Here is a 20821-nt window from a genome sequence, read left to right on the forward strand (position 1 = left end):
CCTCACCATTCCCAGTCTATTTTTCCATCCTTCTTTCCAGTAGTCTTTCCTTATCCTTTACTCTTTAAAAGCGGTAAGCGTATTTTAAACAAATATGACATAAAAATATAAAAGATGAACGAAAATAAAAACAGTATTGCGTATGTTATGTATATTATAATATAATCTTCTCATTTCCTAAGAATATACGAACAAAGAAATCATTATTCTTTAAAACATTGTCAGAGCCATCTGGAGCACATGTATGGCAGCAAGATACGCGTATCATCGATCAATTCACGTTGTTTCAAGCTGCCTATCATAGATGTCGCTACGATTTGTGTATCCAGGATTAGTAAATAACATGGTAAATGTAAAAAAAATAACTTTATAAGTTTTTTTTCAATCCTTAAATTATATATTTACGTATATATGAATGAGAGTTAATATTATTAATTCCGATATTCTAAGAGCTCCCATTTTAAACACGCTTATATTAACTTCACTTGTATGTTTGTATATAACCGACTTTTTACTGTTTGACACAATTTTGCCACTTAAAAGGACGGATTTCATTGACTTATCAAGGATCGGTGACAATACTATAATTTCATGAGTATATGGTGATCCTGATTCGATGGTATTAAAATACAAATTATTAAATGAGAAATTTTTCATAATTTTCATTAAATAATTTGCTTACGCATACTCATTCTTTCTCACTGTAAAAGAAGTGAAACAATTTACAAGATTTCATTATTAAGGCGTTTTTAAAGTTTTTATTTAACAATGTAATATTGTGAATATTAGTAACATATTATTCATTAATCAACAGGATATTACGTAAATTTTAATGCAACACAAAGTGATTCATGTAGGGCTGCGCCGAACTATATTTCACAGGGCTGGCAACCGATAATTGCGTGTAACTGTACAATAAATCTGCGCTTATCAGCCCTAACTAGTTTATCGCTTTTCAGTTATGAAACTAATGTATTGTACATTTAATAACATTTTTATCGTATTAATAAGACGTCTTTAGTTTAATGGTATTATTTTTTTTAAGTTGACTTTAGAAGCAAGTTGTTTTTCCTAAATACAGGTTGCCCAGCAATCTAGCTAGGGAACATCGGCTTTATATGTTGTAAACATTAAAAATATATGTAAGACAAACTGTTTATATAAACAAAATCGTAATTGTTACAAATTGTAAATTTTAAAAATAAAAAAATAACATAAAAAAAAAATTATATTATTTTTCACAAATTGATAGTGTTCATGTATTATGTGTTTAATATTTTATTCATTTTATACAAGACAGGGGATCCTAGTGTGGGGTTCAATGCAATATATGTATCTATATCATGTAAAACTTTTTGAAACAAATAAAGAAATTTTATTATTTTATTTTTTATTTATTTATTTATTATTTATTTATTTATACACTTTATTGTGCTGCCAACAAAATACAAAAACAACTTATACTAAAAAAAGGAGATACAGCACAGAAGGCGGCCTTATCACTTATAAGTGATCTCTACCAGGCAACCAACGTAAATATAAATAGCAACATAATTTAAAAGGAGGATTTTATTATACAATGTCGAATATTTATGCAGTGTCTAATAACATATATTCTATAAATTAAATATAAATAACGTCTGAATGTCGCCGAAAAGCCGTGCGCCGTCCGTTGCTACAAACTTTTAATTATTATATACAATAGACACTTTTCTCTTCACTATTTAAGTATTTTAAATCCTCCGCCACTACACAATCGAGAACTGGATTATCAATAAAATTTTATCTGTGTATCCGCATACACGAACCAGTGACCATTTATGATGCGATTATGCACAATAAAAGTACATTAAAGTGTCGGTTTGGAGACGGGCCAAACGGGCGGCGTTCGACAAAGTCCACCCAGACGCATTTGTGTGACTATAATTGACTTATTGATTTAAATTATATAGAATAATGATATCAATGAAATAATTAATTGTAAATTTTATCTGTAAATAATTTAGGTTTCTGCTAAAATTTGTGAATTGGAAAATGTTGTGTTTTTATACGTTTTCCACTACATTTTATCTTTTGGATTACCTATTTACATTATTAAAATCTAGGTACGTTGTAATTATTAAAAATTATATAAATTATTGACGAAATATTATGATGTGCGTATCAGATTTTGATGGGTTTTTTTAAATACATAGATAGTGATTTAACAGAAAAGTTTATATGTATAATAACATCTATTAAACTACTCTGAATTAACGTGTACAAAGCCGCGAGCAAAAGCTAGTCGGAATATATTTCATCTTACTATTATTAGAATAGGATTATGTTATCTGTGTTAATATACTATCACATTCTTCTATACTCTCTTGAAGAGTTCATAAACAAATAAATTTATAAAAAGCGTCTAAATTAAGAAACAATTATCCTAAAAATCCTAAAAGCGATCACAAACAACCGGCGGACATTTTGTACAATTTAAAGAGAAGGTATAACAAATCTGCTATTTAGCCATAATTCGGACCGGTCAGACCGTTAGACCCGGGCGAATCCCGGATAAGATTGTCCGGGCTCTGATAAGCTGCGCCTTAAGACAATTGGATAGACGATGTAAGCCTTGCTGTAGACCTAAGTAAATATAGAGGGTAACGTTAAAGGATTACTGAGATTCAAGTAGTGAACATTATTTAATGTACAATTTTTATTAGGATGACATGAGTATGTCAGGTCTTTGTTTCATAATAAAATATGGTACTAGACGGCTGTCATTTTGTAATAATTACTGTTTTCAATAAAACGTACCTTAAACTGTTAATACGTTTGAACATTTAACGGAATCATGATAATATTCTAGAAAACTCTCCTCGAAATTCGTAAGAATCTATGTGTTACATAAAATAAAATACAATATATTATTACGATTATGATATATTTTTGATATTATGTATCGAAACAAACTGACTACTATACGTTAATTGTAGTTTTACTAACTGATGATCTGATCATTTCGACTAAGATGATATTTCACACCTTGAAAGCAGAGATTTTCACTTTATTTCTTAAACTCTTTCCTGGCACTAACAAACAAAAATAATTAATTATACAATTCGATACAGTAGTCCTAAATTTTACTTATTAAAGCGCTTTTATTTGTTATTATAATTGAAATAAAATAAATTATTATTTTTTATAAATTATATTTATAGTTCTCTGGTATCTTCTTAGCCCTTCAGCCCAACGTCTTAAGGGTCAGCCAGACAAATCACGTACGATCATTCAGAACGATAAGGCGTGTAACACAGCTGTCGCCGGGGCGGGTTGGATTAACCCGGGCTTAGGCCCAGGTGGGTCGGAATTTATTAGCGTCAATCGATAAACGACATCGCCGTGTTATGTTACGACATACGACTGTTTGTTTGTTTGTTTACTAGTGTAAAATTTATTATTTGTAAAACAACAATTTATGTTTGAAAAATGTCTGTTGAGATTGTTGACAATGAAATCTCTACTAATATAAAACGAAAGAAAGAAAGAAAGAAAAAAGAATAACATTTATTTTGACACAGACATACACACACACAACAGATCATAACAGAGAACAGAAGCATACAATAAATAAATAAGATAAGACAGACACCCTATCTCCCTGTCTGTTTCTTCTTCACGCCTAAACAACCGAACCGAATTGGATGAAATTTGCTAAAAAGATAGTTTATGATCAGATAAAGGTCATAGGACTAAGTTTTCGTTCCGAAATACCCACGACATCCCCGATCCACACGGACAGGAACTATGCGGAGAACACCCCGGGACTGTCGAATGAAAATGAGTGAAAAGCTAATGGTGCCTTATTAAAAAATTAATTAGAACTTCATTACGAAACATATTCCTATATACAAGTATTTCAATATTGAATACTATACCCACTGCTCGGAGTGACCAGGTGATGATGCTGAAGTTATTATTTACCTGTAAAAGAAAAAGTTTTGTTAATTAAGTAAATCAACAATAATCTTAATCAACTAACACAATTATTTTTAAATTATATTGCTTGGAAGCAATTGCTATTGAGCAATAAAGCCGCCCATCACACTTTATGTCCTGTTTTTGTAAATATAATTATACAAATGTGTGTAATAAAGAATCACACTATCACACTAATAATATAAATGTGAATGTTTGTTTGGATGTTTGTCCTACAATAACGCTGATACTACTGTACGGATTTTGACGTAATTTGATTACAGACAGGGTATATTATAATCTTGATATACGAGCGGAGCCGGGAAGAGCGTCTATTATATAAGTATAAATAAAAAAACAAGCTAATTTTATTCTCTGCTAAAAGATATCAAGACAGACATTAAAAATAGCAATAAAACCTCATCTACGAAATTTTAATAATTATATTTTTTTCGCAGAATTAAACACATAATTTTAGTCTTATTTATTTCAGGGAAATGTGTGATATCCAATCCCCCGCTGGCAACATTCCAGATGTCACCCGCCGGGATCAAACCCACTACCCTGTGATTTATTGCGAGCTTTCACCGGAGACATGAGTGAAGTTGTGCAAACCCATTTCCATTTTATGCACTTTTAAATTTAATGCATTGCATCAGTTTGGTGGATTTTCGTTTTAGACTCGATGTAAATAATATTACGTAGAAAGTAAGTTATTTTAAACTCAAAGTGTCAAGTCAAGTTTTGTCTGTAGAATCCTGCTTTGTCTAGTTAATACGGTAGTAAATGTTAAAACTAAGTTATGAAGTTTCAATAGTGCTTCTAGAAAAAGTCTAATTGAATAATTAATGGCGGAGTTTGGGTTTAATATATACTAGAACTCTCGATAGCCGAAATGCAGTCTTCTCATTCAGCTAAATCGCTTATTTAAATAATCGCTAAAATTCGTGCGTGGAATTTAGGTATACATTTAACATATATATATATATATATATATATATATATATATATATATATATATATATATATATATATATATATATATATATATATATATATATATATATATATGATACTCAAATATTGGCATATGACGTCACACCCCTTATCACTGTGAAAGATACGTGGAGGGAACACTCAATTAATATATTACAGACTAAAGCAATTATAAAAGATCACCCATCCAATTTATGACCGTGCCAGCCGTAGCTTAACCTAAATTTTTATTTGCTGTTACAGCGGGCACTGAAATATATATATTTTTTAAACTTATTCACTCTAGTCATATACGAACGCTCTGTGCGTTCGTATATGACTAGTCGAAGTCTTAGACTCAACGAATTCTAACTAATAGTGTCCCATTTGACCATTAGGAAACCTAAAACTCAAACTCTTCCGTTAGAATCATTACTTTTATAATTCAAAAATTACCATTTTGCACTGGAAATGCATCATTATCTTTACTATTTAATATTTTCTACCCATAAAAAATACTATAAATATTCCATTGTTATTCGGACAAAAACAAAAATCATATCCACTATTTTATACTTGGAAAATTAAATCTTAAAATAAAATATAGTACGATATTGCGAATACCAGTTTCCTTCACAAAGACGTATTTGTGTACGCGAAGGGTTAATTAAAATCCCTCACAAGTTAAATACGCAGTGTAAGTTATTATGGCCGCGATAAGCTGGGAGCAGATTTGCGTAGATATATGAGCTCTCATGGTAATGAAGACAAATCTCTGCTCCATGCCGCTCTTGTGCGCATACACTTAATTTTGAAACGTTTCCATTTGTTTGCGGGAATCTCGTTCGGTTTTAGCTGCCGATACGATTAAAATGGATTCCCTGAATAACATAATCAACCTATGTTTATGTGTTCGGTAAAGTAGTTAAATAAACGTATAATCATAGGGTCATTTCCCTTTCCTCACCCTTTCCAGGCATTTTCTTCGTAGTAGACAATCCTTTACATACCCCTTACCATTTATAAGCGGGTAGCGCAGAGGCAATGCTTCGGCGAATGTTCATGGGCGGTTATGGTCACTAACATCAGGCGAACCACTAGCTTAGTTGCCTATTATGAAATAAAAAAGATGATAATAAATATAATTTTTCATTGAACACATAATTAATAATTATATAAAGCTATTTTATATTTTGTTTATGTCTAATTCTTCTGCTGTACAGTTAAACATGGATAAAACAAAACAGACTTGTCATAAATGTGGAACAACACAATTCCAAAAATAATAATTGCAACTGTATTTTCCATATATTTTCTTCAATTTAAGCATAGAAATTAACTCATCACACGTGTACCACAACCTCCAATCTAACAAGAGCATCAAAAATCAAATGTTTTAAAATACTTAGTTATAAAATGAAAATTCTATTCTATTTTTTATATTTTTTCATGCAAACTAAACATGTAATGATTTGGGATAAAACCTGTAAATTACTTGTTACTATATAAATAAATAAATAAATAAAACTCGTGTCGTATCAAATAATGGAGCCACGCAGACCCGCGGGGCACAAACAGTGGCATTTAACTTAATGTTGCTCAACACTCACTCGTGTCACTCCGATATACGCAATTATGCGTGACAGAGCCCTTTATTTTCTTTGTTTGCGGCATATTCATGTTCCTCTATTATTCCTTATTAATCCCTTATTGTTTGTATTCATCTACCTCCCAACAGAGCTGGTATCACCTAATGTATAGTGAATACCCGTGCCCTCTAGTGGGGTATGGGGCAAATGATATACATCTGTTTCATAGTTCAACCTTATATCCTGCCAGTCTGAGAGATTTTTTGTGAATCTCCACAGAGAATCGAACCAAGGACCCCTCGGTTCCACGCTAATGCCCACCACTTTTTCAAAGAGGCGGTCTACTATATAAATAATTGATAAAAATTGAAATCACCCCAAAAATTATCCGTTCTTCTATCTAATACTATACGAACATCCAAGAAATTGACGTCATTTTTTTTCTCAAAACGACCTAACAAAGTTAATTTGAACATTTATTTATTCTATAAGGCTTCTTCTAGAAGCTTCGAATCGTCATTACACAATTATACCATTTACCACCGGTATATACTCTTTTAACGTCATGATAAACAGCTGTTTTTCCTTCAAATGAAAAACTTTAACGCATTTTTTAAAAGAATTGACTTGACACCCTTCATATGTATTTTTTGTTGGACGTATGCACGCGAAAGCTAATTATCCTAGACATATATACCAGAGGTTAATAATTAATAAAAATGGCTGATATCTGGTCTAAAATTTGAAACTAAACCGCAACGATGGCCTAATCATTGAAACAATTGAATTTAGTTGCTAATAAATTGTATTTTAAACGCTCAACAGAAAACATAAGGACTGGGAAGTATTAAACTCTTCCCAGAGATAAGGTTTGAAGTTAATTTGAATATTGAATTATTTATTGGTCCGAGTCATTGGCCAGGCTTTGACAACAAATGACCATATAAATACATTGCTTGAAGTTTTACTCACTGTCAAATATCAAATAAAACTGTATTTCTTTACTTTTAGTTTAAGAATTTAAGTGTCATTCCAATTGTTAATGTAGTAATGGATGAATAAAGATTTTATTAGTTACTAGCTTTTTGCCCGCGGCATTACCCGCGTAGCCGTAAGAAAGCTAGTTTTGCATGGATCCCGTTCCCGTGGGATTTCCGGGATAAAAACTATTCTATGTCCGTCTTCTAGTTATAAGTACCTCTTTACCAATTTTCAACCAAATCGGTTAATCCGTTCTTGAGTTATAAATAGTGTAACTAACACTACTTTCTTTTATATATATAGATTATTTATTACATACCGTTGTATACTTTGTTAGTATTATACCGACAGCAGTAAACACTGCTCATAGCATTAATCACGTTAATTATGATATTATCAGCGTTAAAGTATAATATCTTACTCAGTTAAGTCTTAAACAATCGATAAAAGCAAAAGTACGATGGGGATCCAGTGGGAAATACTACTGGATGATGTTGGATTAGTCCGTCGGTGGCTCTCTCAGTAGCTCTAGGCTCAGGGTGACTGGCGTGTCGCAACGTTCATATAATGCACGCAAACCGAAGTCGGTACATATGACTATTATAATAATATCTCGGCCTGTCTATTGCAGGTTGAAGTCGAAGCAGTTGTTTCAAATTTTAAACGTTATTCTTTGACAGATAGCTGATAAAACAATACAATACAATATACTTTATTTAACACATATAAATGAGGAAGATTAACAAACATAGATGAAGAAAACAAGAAAGGAAAGGAACATTTAAGGGTTAAATAGGCGGCCTTATCGCTTTTAAGCGATCTCTGCCAGGTAACCTCTGGATAGGATATTGTACTTTGACATTAGAGAATCAAACGAAATGAATAAACATATTAATATAGGTAATATTACATATCCTCTTTAAACAAGATATATTATTACCATAAAATGTTTTGTTCACTTTAAATGCAAAGTAAATACAAACAAGCGAGGTTTTACATGCGCAGTGGGTGCGCCAATTGTAAATTCAATGGTTCTCGAAACTCACTGTTTAAGGATATGCCTTGGGATGTTTAGGTATTGTTTAAGCGTAGGAAATCTTCCAACTGGTTACGAATCATCCATTCTATTTCACAATAATAATACCCTCTTATTGTTGCAAGGAAAATTCAAGTATTTACTAAAGAAGAGCCTATAATTTATCTGCAATATTTCAATTTGATTTTTAATGAAGTAAGTTGTACGCTAATAGCTTCGCTTATAATTATGAAATCCTACTAGTTCTATCCTACTAATATTATAAATGCGAAAGTTTGTAAGGATGTGTGTGTGTTTGTTGCTCTTTCACGCAAAAACTACTGAAAGGGTTGCAAGGAACTTCGATACGTAGACAGCTGGACAACTGGAATAACATATAGGCAACTTTTTATCCCGATATTCCTGCGGCGTGTGGACTTAGGCGGGTGAAACCGCGGGGCGCAGCTAGTATAATATGATAAAATGCGGAAGTCAGCAAATTGCGAATAGTACAATTAGTTGCGACTGGTATTGTCTTCATGAGAATCTATTTAATTAATAAAAACTACACAATGCTAGTTAATTTAATTACACATCGGGCAACGACGCGGGTGTTCGCCCATTATAATCAAAGTAATAAATCATATAATGCCCTATCAGCCAATAATACGTTTGCTTTTATCGTTGTACTTTAATTACAGCTTAATGTAGCGTTTGCTGAGGATGCAGCGGACACCTCTCAGCAATTAGTGTCAATACATGGCAATTTATAAGTACTAGACTGGGCTTTAGAGGTATAGTGTACTCGGAAAGGAGCCCAGGTTATAATGCTAGGAAAATTTTAGAATAACTTACGTCCTAGTTTTCAACGACAATTCAGCCACTTAATGCGTGAGTTTCTGAACATCTATGTGAACAGTTCTTATTTTTTAACTTTATAATCTTTACAGAAAAATTAAACGCATTGATAAAACCCAGTTACCTATAAATGTAAGTTGTTAATATAAAAGATAATATGAGAGAACTTACAGACAATTTTTTCTGGAACATAATATTACTCAACCGACTCATATTCTCTGAAACTTAGAGTGGTAATTAAGAATAGCAAAAGTAATATTTGTATGTACGGAATCGCTGTAATAGAAAAATAATTCACTCTTCAGGAAACGATAATAAAAATGCGTTTATAAGGTTCCAGATAGAGGACGTCCGTCAGATCGCCAACATGGCGTCCAAAACAAGATGGCGCCTGCTAGCGGTTTGCGCGGTTTGCTCCTTCCAGTTTTTGGAGGTTAAGTCTTCGCAGGAGATTATGAAGAAATTGACCACGGGTTTCGCGAAAGCTCTGGATGAATGTAAGAAAGAGGTATGACAATTTAATTAAGAAATGTGATCTAATATTATTGCATTTTTTTCGGCTACGTATAATTATTGTGTTTTTGAGGAAACTTTGTATTAGTGAAATATTTTATTTATATATGAACATCAAGATTATGTGTAACTTATAACGAATCTATACTTATATTATAAAGCCGAAGAGTTTCTTTGTTTGTCTGATCGCATTAATCTCAGGAACTACTGGTCCGATCTGAAAAATTCTTTCACGCTATGTATAGCCCGTTTATTGAAGAAGACTATAGGCTATTATGTACCACGGGCGAAGTCGGGGCGGACCGCTAGTACTAGGAATAAGCGATACAGATGCATGTCTTATTTTTTATAATTCCAGCTGAACTTAGGCGACCACATCATGCAAGACTTCATCAACTACTGGAAAGAGGAGTATGAGCTGATCAATAGAGACGTGGGTTGTGCCATCATGTGCATGGCGTCCAAACACGATCTTATCACTGATGATATGAAGCTGCATCACGGCAAGACTCATGAGTTTGCGAAAACTCATGGAGCTGGTACGTTTCGTGTAAAATTATTACAAAAAGCAAATATATTATGACAATTTAATAGAAAGTCCCACTTTTAGATAGTCGGCAGTAAACAGGCAAGTAATAAGGAATTTAAAGTAGGACATATAAAAATTGGATTTATTTCAAAATTTGCTATTTTTTTCTATATCTTCTACATCAAACGCCATACTTAGATTTGTTATATAACTAGAAAAAAACGTCTAAAAGCTGGCAACACACTCGCGACGTGTAAGTACATTTCAGAGTTTCTTGCCGGCTCTTTTTTATAGAAACTGCTTTCCGTACCGGTGGTATGTTAAAACTATGTTATGACGTTTCAAAAATGCTTCGATAAGAAGTCTAATTGAATCAATAAATGTTTGAATTTGAGTTTAAACCTTCTATATCATATCATACATACGATGAAAAAGTTATCGCTCATTCAAACATTACTTCGTAACAAAGAAGTTAGATAACTGGTCATTAATCTATCTTGTCCTTCACAGACGACGACATGGCAAAGCAAATAGTGTCAATGATCCACGAATGTGAGAACACACACGCAGATAACAATGATGACTGCAACAAGACCCTGGAGATAGCCAAGTGCTTCAAAACTAAGATACACGAGCTGAAGTGGGCTCCATCCATGGAGACCATTATTGAAGAGTTACTGACTGATATTTAGGATAAGGATAGTCTCAAATCTTTCTAAATTTTAAGATGTTATGCTATTATATCAAATAAATATCATAAAAATATCTATTAGAAATGCAAGCGTTTGTTTTTGGAGACATTTCATATTCTATGATTTAAATTAAGAATTGTTTTTAAATAAACTCGCTAACTTCGACAAACAACATAGGTCGAAGTACATGATAAATGATATGGAATTTGTTTCACAATTTATTTATAAAGATGTTTGTGCAATAAATAATTTATAAGATTTGAGACTATTTGTTAACGATAATGATATTGTATTAAGTTTTAAATATTCTGGACCCCGGCTTCGTTTATATGGATTTGTTAGATTTACGCTTCTCCCAAAGTCTCGTCAGCTAGCTCTTATTTTATGTTTTATAATTATTATTTACGGTGGTAGTGCTATATGTTATTATTGAATAAATAAACGTTGGTCACGTTTTTTTTATTGTTATTACATCCATTTGATATAAAATATGTATTTACAAAAGATTTCAAAAAAGAGTAATTCGACTGCATTTTGTTGTTTGTTATCACCTAACTTTTTAATGTACGCCGATTATTTAATGATCCTGTTTTAATTTGAAAGGTGGTGATTGCCATGTGTTTCCATTTAAATTTTTATTTAGTTCTAAAGGTATGGTGGCAGTTTAATTTTCTGTTAAAATAATACTCGTTTTAAATTACTCATATCATAACCACATCAATGTTGACGAAAATATGGAGGATCTGAACTTCTATCATTGGTCATAGAAGGCAGTAAGAGCAGTTCGATTGTTCTCGTTAGTTCCTATCCCACCGATCTCTCGCACCGTTGACGTTCCATTTCACATAGGTCTGACGGATTGGCTTTAGGAGTTCCAGCACAGAAGTGCATCTAAAAAGGAAGAGGACAAACCGTTGGTACAACAAACCCATAAAGCTTTACATTCTATGCTTCATGTGGCTAGAATTAAATGTCTTATTTCATTGCGAAATCATATATGTAGTTAGTAGGTAGTAGGTAGAAGGTTCATTAATATTGAAATTATTGTAAAGAAATATAGTTTACTAGAGACAGCGTTAGCGTTAGCTAGGTAGTTAGATAACTACAATGAACTTTAAATTTTATATTCTATAAAATATTAACTCAATTGATGTATAATATATTCAATAGAGTATAAAATTCGATTGATTTTGTGAGTCACCGAAAACGTTCAAAACAGGTTTTTTATGCCAGTTTCCTTTAATTTTATTAGCACTTTCATTGAATTAGTTGTTACCTTATATTCTTTTATTTTAAACTAGCTTTTCGACCTCGGCTTCGGCCGCCTAGTCAAAGGGAAAAATAGACAGACCGGGGTTATTCCCGTGTAGGTTAAAAACCATCCTATATCCTTGCCCAGGTCTCAAACTATCTCTGTACCAAATTGCATGTAAATCCGTTCAGTGTTCAAACCGTGCAGGACAGACACACAGACTCACATTCACATTTATTATATAGCATGGATTAAATCTTATTTTCAGACGGTGCCCTGAGTTCTGTGTGTGCAAACACAATCTGTCCGTATTGCCGTCACCTTTTGTAAATGCCGGTCGCAGGTGTGCATTTCGTTTTAAGAAACGACATTTGCAATTTAGCCCTACCCTTGTTTGAATTTATTTAACAAAACCTTTTTAGATGCGATTGATTGATTCTACTAATTGTTTTGTATACTTAAATATATTTAGGGTTATTTTGTAAATGTGGCATTTTCTTAATATCTCCAATAATAGTTGCAACATCATTTTTGTTTGCCATTTTTCTTGATCCTACTTATATTATACATGCGAAAGTTTGTAAGGATGTGTGTGTGTTTGTTGCTCTTTCACGCAAAAACTACTAAACCGATTGCAATGAAATTTGGTACGTTGACAGCTGGACAACTGGAATAACATATAGGCAACTTTTTATCCCGATATTCCTAAGGGATACGGACTTTCGCGGGTGAAACCGCGGGGCGCAGCTAGTTCTTTTATAATTAAAACTAGCTGTTGCGGAACATATATAGCCTATGCCACTCTGTGTAATTGCACCTTTCAAATAGTGAAAGAATTTTTGAAATCAGTCCAGCGCGTGATATCGTGACTAAGGGATAAAGGAATTCATTTTTATATATATAGATGGTAACAGTAATATTTATCTGGCGTTGATATATATATGTACAAAACATTGTTGACATGAGATTCAATAAATATCCTATTACTATTTCTCGTTTATTTAGAACCTATGTTACAATATTATTAGACAATTTCACTCCACACCCTTGCCATTGAAGTCTGTATCACCATACTGACTAATGACGATTAATAGGACAATATAGGTCTTATCTGTATTTTTAAGTTTTCGTTATGTAATGTTGTGAGAACTACATAAAGATAAACATAAGGACAGGTAGTAGGTAAATGCATTTATATTGTCCCTTTAATCTAATCATTTATCGCATAATTAATGTTCAAAAACATAACAATGGATGCTGTGATACACATACAACCAGGTTCGGGTGCAATTTAATCACATCCAAAGTTATTACGCAGTTAACCGTGTAGCCAAGCCGACGTGTAAGTCAGTACTGACTAGATAATCCAGCCATTATTCAGCTAAAGCCGATCTAGATTTATAGCCACAACTAGACATCAAAACTCAATTAGCTGGCGTGCTTTGGTCTTTAGTTAATGTATAATGATTTTATACTATTTAACTTTACAAGAATAACTTAATGAACCTTGTTAGTTTATGTAATGGTACATTTTAATATTTTAGTATTTATTATTATTGTCTGGAAGAGAAAGCTGCTTAAGTTATATAAAGAAATTCAAAGTATAAGACATAGTCTTTTCGCTGTCTGTGTGTCTGTTATAAAATTTACGCAACAGATTTTGATTGGGGTATTGTAACAGATAACGTGATTTAAGAGGCAGTTTAATTTTAATGTGACATGTATTACTGCATCGCATCGCATTACTGGGTCGCTAGTAAATAATTAATAAGAAAGATAACAATAAAAATATAATTAGAAAAATATACAATAAAAGTCATTTTCTCCTTTTTTATGAAATATATATTTTTCTACAATTTAACTACTCTTTGTCCATATACCCATTCATTAATTCACATAGACAAACTCATTATCAAAACATGAACAAATCAAATCTATCTTTACCAATACACGCTACAATTAATAAAACCATAGACAAAGATTATTCCGCAGACGGTCACACCTCAGTTAGTACTTCCCCAACCATAACCTCCATTTTTGGCGCCCAATTTAATTCGTGAATGCCGCCTTTGAAGCATTTTGCTATTTCTAGGGCTCGAAGACACAAATCGTCATTGACTTCGTGTTTCTGCTCACATTCGTGCACCATAGTCACCAGCTTTCTGGCTACTTCTTCATCTAAAATAATAATTCTTTTAAAAGTTACGGTTCCGTTGTGAGATATTTGGACATACTGTAATACTCTGTAAATTATATACGAGCGAAAGACATTTGATTTGATTTTATAAAACAACCTGTTTTTTTACAATGCACCTATAACATAACCATAAATTACTAATTCATTTATACATATAGTAATATGTTATCTGTGGTTATACTGAAAAAAAAACACTCTATAAGTTGTATTTGTTACTGTTTGTTGGAAAATCTTTGCAATGTGTTACCTGCGCCATGTTTCAGAGCAAACTCCTGCGCATTGCCGTGATGCAGCTTACCACTAGGATCTACCAAGTCCAACTTCTTGCTCATGCACGCGATAGCACAGCCTGTATCACGCTTGATTAGCGCAGCATCTTCCTTCCAGAAGTGGTATAAATCTACTAGAATGTTGTCTGTGAGATTTAACTGCAACAGTTTTAATGGGTCATACAAATGGCGCTGAATGTTATGGAATAAAGATGACTAATGATAATTGAAAGCATCGCTCTACTGACAAACATAATTACCAATTTTGAAATTCAATTAGTGAAATCATTAAAATACGATGAACCCTGTCCTATTGTTTGATTGCTCACTGAATTTCGATTGACAACTTAATTAGAGTCTTTGATATGAATAAGATTTTTTTCTGTGAAATATAAATTTGTATAAGAAATAGCTAATGCGCAATTCTCAATTCTCACATGTAGTCTTCTTTAATAATAATCAATTATAAAAGTTACAAAAATACTAGCTGCGTCCCGCGGTTTCACTCGCATAAGTTCGTATCCCGTAGGAATATCGGGATAAAAAGTTGCCTATATGTTATTCCAGTTGTCCAGCTGTCTACGTACCAAATTTCATTGCAATCGGTTCAGTAGTTTTTGCGCGAAAGAGCAACAAACGCACACACATCCTTACAACCTATCGGATTTATAATATTAGTAGGATAACCTCATGCTTGCATTCTTCTAACACCTTTAAGAAGCTATAGGTTATACTCTTCAGCGTTTCATGAGACGCCAGCGCACCAGTTACTGTTACAATTGTTAAAAGAAATAAATACTTAGCCATATTATCCACTGAACTTGACACTTATGGTTTGCCGCCTGTAATCGCCGTCTTATAAAGGGTTTCATTGAATTAATAGTTAGCTGTAATTGATCTTAATCGCCGGTTGTGATGGGTTTAATTGATGGAATAGTGGATGGGATGGGATGTGATTAAAAACTGAACGAGTGAATGCTTAGTAATTAAGGAATCAGTAATTGGTGAGACTGTACATGGGTTTTTAAGTGCGACGTAAATGCTAGATAACTATTCAAGAAAACCGCCTTCAAATTATCAAAACTAGACCAAATTTAAATAGCATAATACGGGAGCACGGGAGGCACTCGGTATCAAAGAAAACAATCATCACAATCGGATTAGCAGGGCAAAAAAATGCAGTAAGATCATCATTTAAAAAGATCTTCTTATTATGCATCTCTACCATTAAAATATGTATATACTTTTAGAAATTAAAAACTTTTCAACGGATTTTAAACGCGATTTATTCATTATATTATTAACCCGACGTTTCGAACACTTTGCAGCGAGCGTGGTCACGGGGAGACATTCTGAGAGACCACGCTCGCTGCAAAGTGTTCGAAACGTCGGGTTAATAATATAATGAATAAATCGCGTTTAAAATCCGTTGAAAAGTTTTTAATTTCTAAATGTATAATACTCGCGTGAAACCAAACACAAGAAAATACTATGTATATACTTTCTACGATGAATCCTTACTGACTTCATTTTAAATCAAACGCAATATATATATATCTCCATTCACATTAATAGTTTCTTTATGAAACATCAATTAAATGATTTTATGCACATTTTATATTGATTTGACTCTGTTTTCAATTCTAACTACAAAAGAAGTGGCTCAAACCAAACAAGCACTTCAATAGATGCTATAATCAGGACACTGTGCTCGTCTCTTGCTGGAGAAGATCACATTAACATCTGGGGCCCAACTGCGTTGCCAAATGTCTCTTCGGAAGCACTCCGCAACCTTCAGGGCCACCTTGCAGTGGTGGGATCCTGTCACGCGGCTCCGACACGTGGTGTACAGGTTGATTAAAGTCTTTGCAGTTACTTCATCTGTTAATTCGAATAACATTCGTGTGTACAGATTGTTCCTTTGAATAATAATGTTGATTGAGCTACCCACTAACTACATATAGCATTTAATAATTGCATTATATTCAGCTCCTAACCGTAATAAGATTTATGAGATGTAGAAAATAATAGTTCTATAAACACATTTTTAAACAAAAATGAAAAAAAAAATTAATTTAATTGTTTATGAATATTCAAGTCATTTAAAGACTATGATCAATATCGATTCCATTCACAGTGTAACAGCAACAGTATTATATCCGTGATAATTTTTTAATGTTCAGAATCATGTTAATTAAATTTCGCCTCAATTGTTAAGAAATGTCTACAAAAATGAATTGGCTTTCTAAAGGTTTATTTTAAACGTCATAATATTTACCAGCGCCGTTAGCCATTAAATATCCCTCAGCATTACTAACCACGAGGTTTCCATCATTGTCAACCAGATCGAACGCAGCCAACGCACACACCACCAGACACCCGAGGCCCAAGTTATTTAGTGCATAGTCCTTATTCCAGAAGTCTAGAAGATCATGGGCCATGCCGCCAGCGTAATTAAGCTATTTGTTTAAATTATTAAAGATGTATTATAAGGTAATGAGTTTAGTTATTTTACATATATTTCCATAGTACTTTTAATACTCTCATGGTATAGTTATATACTTATTAGAGAAAGCCGATCAATAAGCGCCCAGTTCTCTGACCTCGCCACCATTGACTCTCCAATCAAATGAAGTCCAGAATGATTATAAGACCAGGGTGTTAGGGCGCGAAAGCTGAAGACTTCGTGTCGTTTGGGGGTTGATGCACCGTTGAAGTAAGTAAGTAAAGTATAGTATGGCATCCGTCTTATTATACTAGTGCAGTTTGTGAGCATGTATGTATGTTACTCTTTCACGTGAAAACCGCTGAACGTTTTTTGACGATACTACAAGTGTAGCTTACGTACCCGAATGGCACATTAACTATAGAAATACTTGCACTCACTACATCTCTAGATATATAAAAACTTGCTTCTGCACGGGTGAAACGGCGTGGCACAAATAGTATTAATATAATTTTAAAGAGATTAAATGAAATATATCAAAATCCTTTCTTAGCGGATGCCCAAGTAATAACATTTATTTGCATGCTAAATTACAGCTCGATCCGTCCATTGGTTTGGGCTGTGCGTTGATAAATAACTATGTCAGTCAGTCACCTTTGTGCTATATATATTTAAAGATTTATATACGACTATTAATGGAATCCATCCTACGTATAAAATTTTGCACTAAATGTTCCAATTATTTCAATCGAACATTCTAGAACATTAGCGAATAATTTACCTTTTTCCCACACTCAAACATCTTGGTGCCAAAAGTGAAGCTGAATTCTTGCATTACATTCATTGCTGTGATACTTTACGAGTTTTCTAGAAATGAAATACCATATAGCTAAATATAATTCTAGTGTTAATTACTTCAATTCGTTGCGCTAATTTAATTAATTTCTTCGTTATAACTAAACGCGTATTTTCATTTTGTTTTGCTGTAATTAATTTATGTGATTTAAACCTATAATTTGAATACATTTCAAAATCTTCTACAAAACAGAGTTATTTTGAGAGGTAGTGTTTATATATGATTTATAATGATATGCTTTCGTTACATACGAGTGCGAGTCGAACTCGCGTCACCAAGCGGGAACAAATAAGCAAAAAAACTGCAAAAAATTGGTCACCCATCTAATTTATGACTGCACCAAGTTGCTTAACGGTTTTTTTTTATTATTTTTTTAAATATATGTATATGAAAATGTCAACTGTCTACCTATCTTGTAACAAACTATATCACGGTTCATGAGATGCAGCCTCGTGTCAGACGGATGGACAGACAAACAGACGTCAGGCGAAGTTCTTGTAAGATCAGGTAGGGTGTAATAGGCCCTTTGAATGTGGAACCGGAAAAATATGTAAAGATTTTATTTATCTAGGTTCCAAGTTCAAATTAAAGGATCAGAAAGGTAAGGTTTTGAAGCTAATATATCGCAATCAGTTTGAGAAAACTTTAATATTCAGGAATATACATTAAACACATCAAAGGTCCAGGAAGCAAGCCAGTATCAACATAAAAATCAACATCTAGTATTTCTCCAGAACTGCTTCTATCATAGTGACTTCGGGTGCTATGCCCTCTTTCTTCGCGTCAACCTTGAAGCAGGCAGCCACCTTCACCACGCGGCTGCAGTCATCCTCCATATCATCGAACTGCTTCTCGCAGTTGTGGATCAGCTCCACCATTTTTGATGAGAGCAACTCTCCTGTATAAATATTTGTTGTTTAGTTTACACATATATTTTATACTATTTTAATGTTATATTACACTTTTTTGTTCATAATTTACTTTTATAGATATTGTGCTGTTCGACTCGATGTAATTTTTGGGTTATATAATTTTTTAATATAGAACTAAACCCGCTTTAAAATTGTCAGAACTTAACCAGTGTTAATGGTGTAAACCCAAACCCAAATGGGACGTGCCAGCTTTCAAATAGAAGCAGAAACATCAAAATCGGTTCACCCAGACGAACTTCTGCCGTGACACAAAAAAAAAAAAATCGAATTCTTCTATCTCCTTTTTCAAAGTCGGTTGAATATGTATAATAGCTTAACTCATTTTAATAGCTAAGATCACGAAACCTCATCATGGATCAGGGTAAGAATTTTCTAGAATCACTATCTTAAAAAAGTGAAATTACATCTCAATGTAGACACTAACCCTGCGGAAAGCCTTTGACATAATCATGCATGTTCATATGATGCATCCTGGCATCTTCCTGCATGAGCGCAAACTTATTGGACATGCAGATGAGAGCGCAGCCCAGCTCCCGGTGCACCACCTCGAAGTCCTCGCTCCAGAAATGCTGGAACGCCTCCAGGATCTCCGGGGTTAGCCCTGACTATGTGTATTTATTACTTTTTGACTGTTTATGTTAATGAACTGATTAACTACATAAGTATAATTTAATTAAATAGCAAGACTTTATTACTGTACTAGCTTTCCGGCGGCCTAGTGAAATGAAATCCCCCGGGTATAAGATGTTTCCCCGCGGTAAAAAGTAGCCTATGCCACTCTCTAGCCTCCTAATTATCTCCGGACGCAAATAATCATATCGCAACATCCTTCTGTTGTGACGTGAAATAAGACAAACAAACAAACATATTTTTCTAAAAGAAAGGATTTCTGCTGACATTCGAATTCCACTTTTTTACCTATTAAAGGTTAGGTAATTTTAGAATAGAATTTTATGGCAATTTTTTTCATATGTTATATTATTAGTTCTATAATTAAATTCATCAGTGTTTTAAAACTTTTATGCATATATTTTTATAAGAAATTCCAATAAAATAACACCAAAATGTATGAAAAATTCTCACCTCCTCCCTACACTCTTCCAGAGACTTCCCAAAATGTGCAGTGACATGGCTCATGATCTCTGCCAACCCACTAACAGAGCTCGTAACCGCCAAACCAATAACAACCAAGCAAACCCATCTGGCCACCATCCTGCCAAGTTGCCCCTACTTAATGCCTCACTACAGTAAATTCCCTCATTATATCTAAGAAAAACTTTTTTCTTTCTCCGTATATGTTATTAAGGCGCAAAATTCTAATGGCCCGTACTGTCACCCGTACTTGAAAGGGATAGAGCCTATAATCGTGTGACTAGTGGTAGAGATTCACTTGGTTGTTCATTGAGCGATGAAGAACGCACAATTGAATAAGGTTTAACATATAATTGAAATTTCAGCAAGTCACTTACGAAGAAGTATTGATAATATACTAGAAATTTAACCGCAATCAATATTGAAACTTATAACCGATGTGTAGTGTTTATTTTTGCAACTTTATTTGGTCACAGTACATGGTTTTGAATTATAGACTCAAAGTAAAACATGCCTAGGACATAAGAATTGATGTACATGTAGAACGATGGTAGATTATTATAAACTACACTTCTTGCCGCGGTTTTACCCTCTTTATCACAGGAAAATGTAGCCTTTGTACTCTTTATCCTCCTTATTTCACAACAGACAAATCAAAACTTATA

At 33.3% G+C, this 20821-nt stretch overlaps 3 protein-coding genes across 3 annotated transcripts; 1 reads left to right on the forward strand and 2 right to left on the reverse strand.

Moving 5' to 3' along the window:
* The first annotated feature begins 9733 nt into the window (after positions 1–9733).
* LOC119831622 (general odorant-binding protein 1-like) lies at positions 9734–11157 on the forward strand. Its single transcript, XM_038355049.1, has 3 exons — positions 9734–9886; positions 10250–10430; positions 10931–11157. Exons 1-3 carry the CDS (start codon positions 9746–9748, stop codon positions 11110–11112), a joined length of 504 nt encoding a protein of 167 aa, XP_038210977.1. The 5' UTR covers positions 9734–9745; the 3' UTR covers positions 11113–11157.
* A 3050-nt stretch (positions 11158–14207) lies between these two features.
* On the reverse strand, positions 14208–15640 carry LOC119831624 (pheromone-binding protein 2-like). Its single transcript, XM_038355052.1, has 3 exons — positions 15518–15640; positions 14809–14989; positions 14208–14542 (listed from the first exon to the last, which is right to left on the reverse strand). Exons 1-3 carry the CDS (start codon positions 15635–15637, stop codon positions 14361–14363), a joined length of 483 nt encoding a protein of 160 aa, XP_038210980.1. The 5' UTR covers positions 15638–15640; the 3' UTR covers positions 14208–14360.
* Positions 15641–18764: 3124 nt separating this feature from the next.
* On the reverse strand, positions 18765–20389 carry LOC119831623 (general odorant-binding protein 2-like). Its single transcript, XM_038355051.1, has 3 exons — positions 20148–20389; positions 19489–19669; positions 18765–19030 (listed from the first exon to the last, which is right to left on the reverse strand). Exons 1-3 carry the CDS (start codon positions 20274–20276, stop codon positions 18852–18854), a joined length of 489 nt encoding a protein of 162 aa, XP_038210979.1. The 5' UTR covers positions 20277–20389; the 3' UTR covers positions 18765–18851.
* Between the last annotated feature and the right edge of the window lie 432 nt (positions 20390–20821).

This window comes from Zerene cesonia, chromosome 14 (genome assembly GCF_012273895.1).
Source record: "Zerene cesonia ecotype Mississippi chromosome 14, Zerene_cesonia_1.1, whole genome shotgun sequence".
In the NCBI taxonomy this organism is placed as follows: Eukaryota; Metazoa; Arthropoda; class Insecta; order Lepidoptera; family Pieridae; genus Zerene; species Zerene cesonia.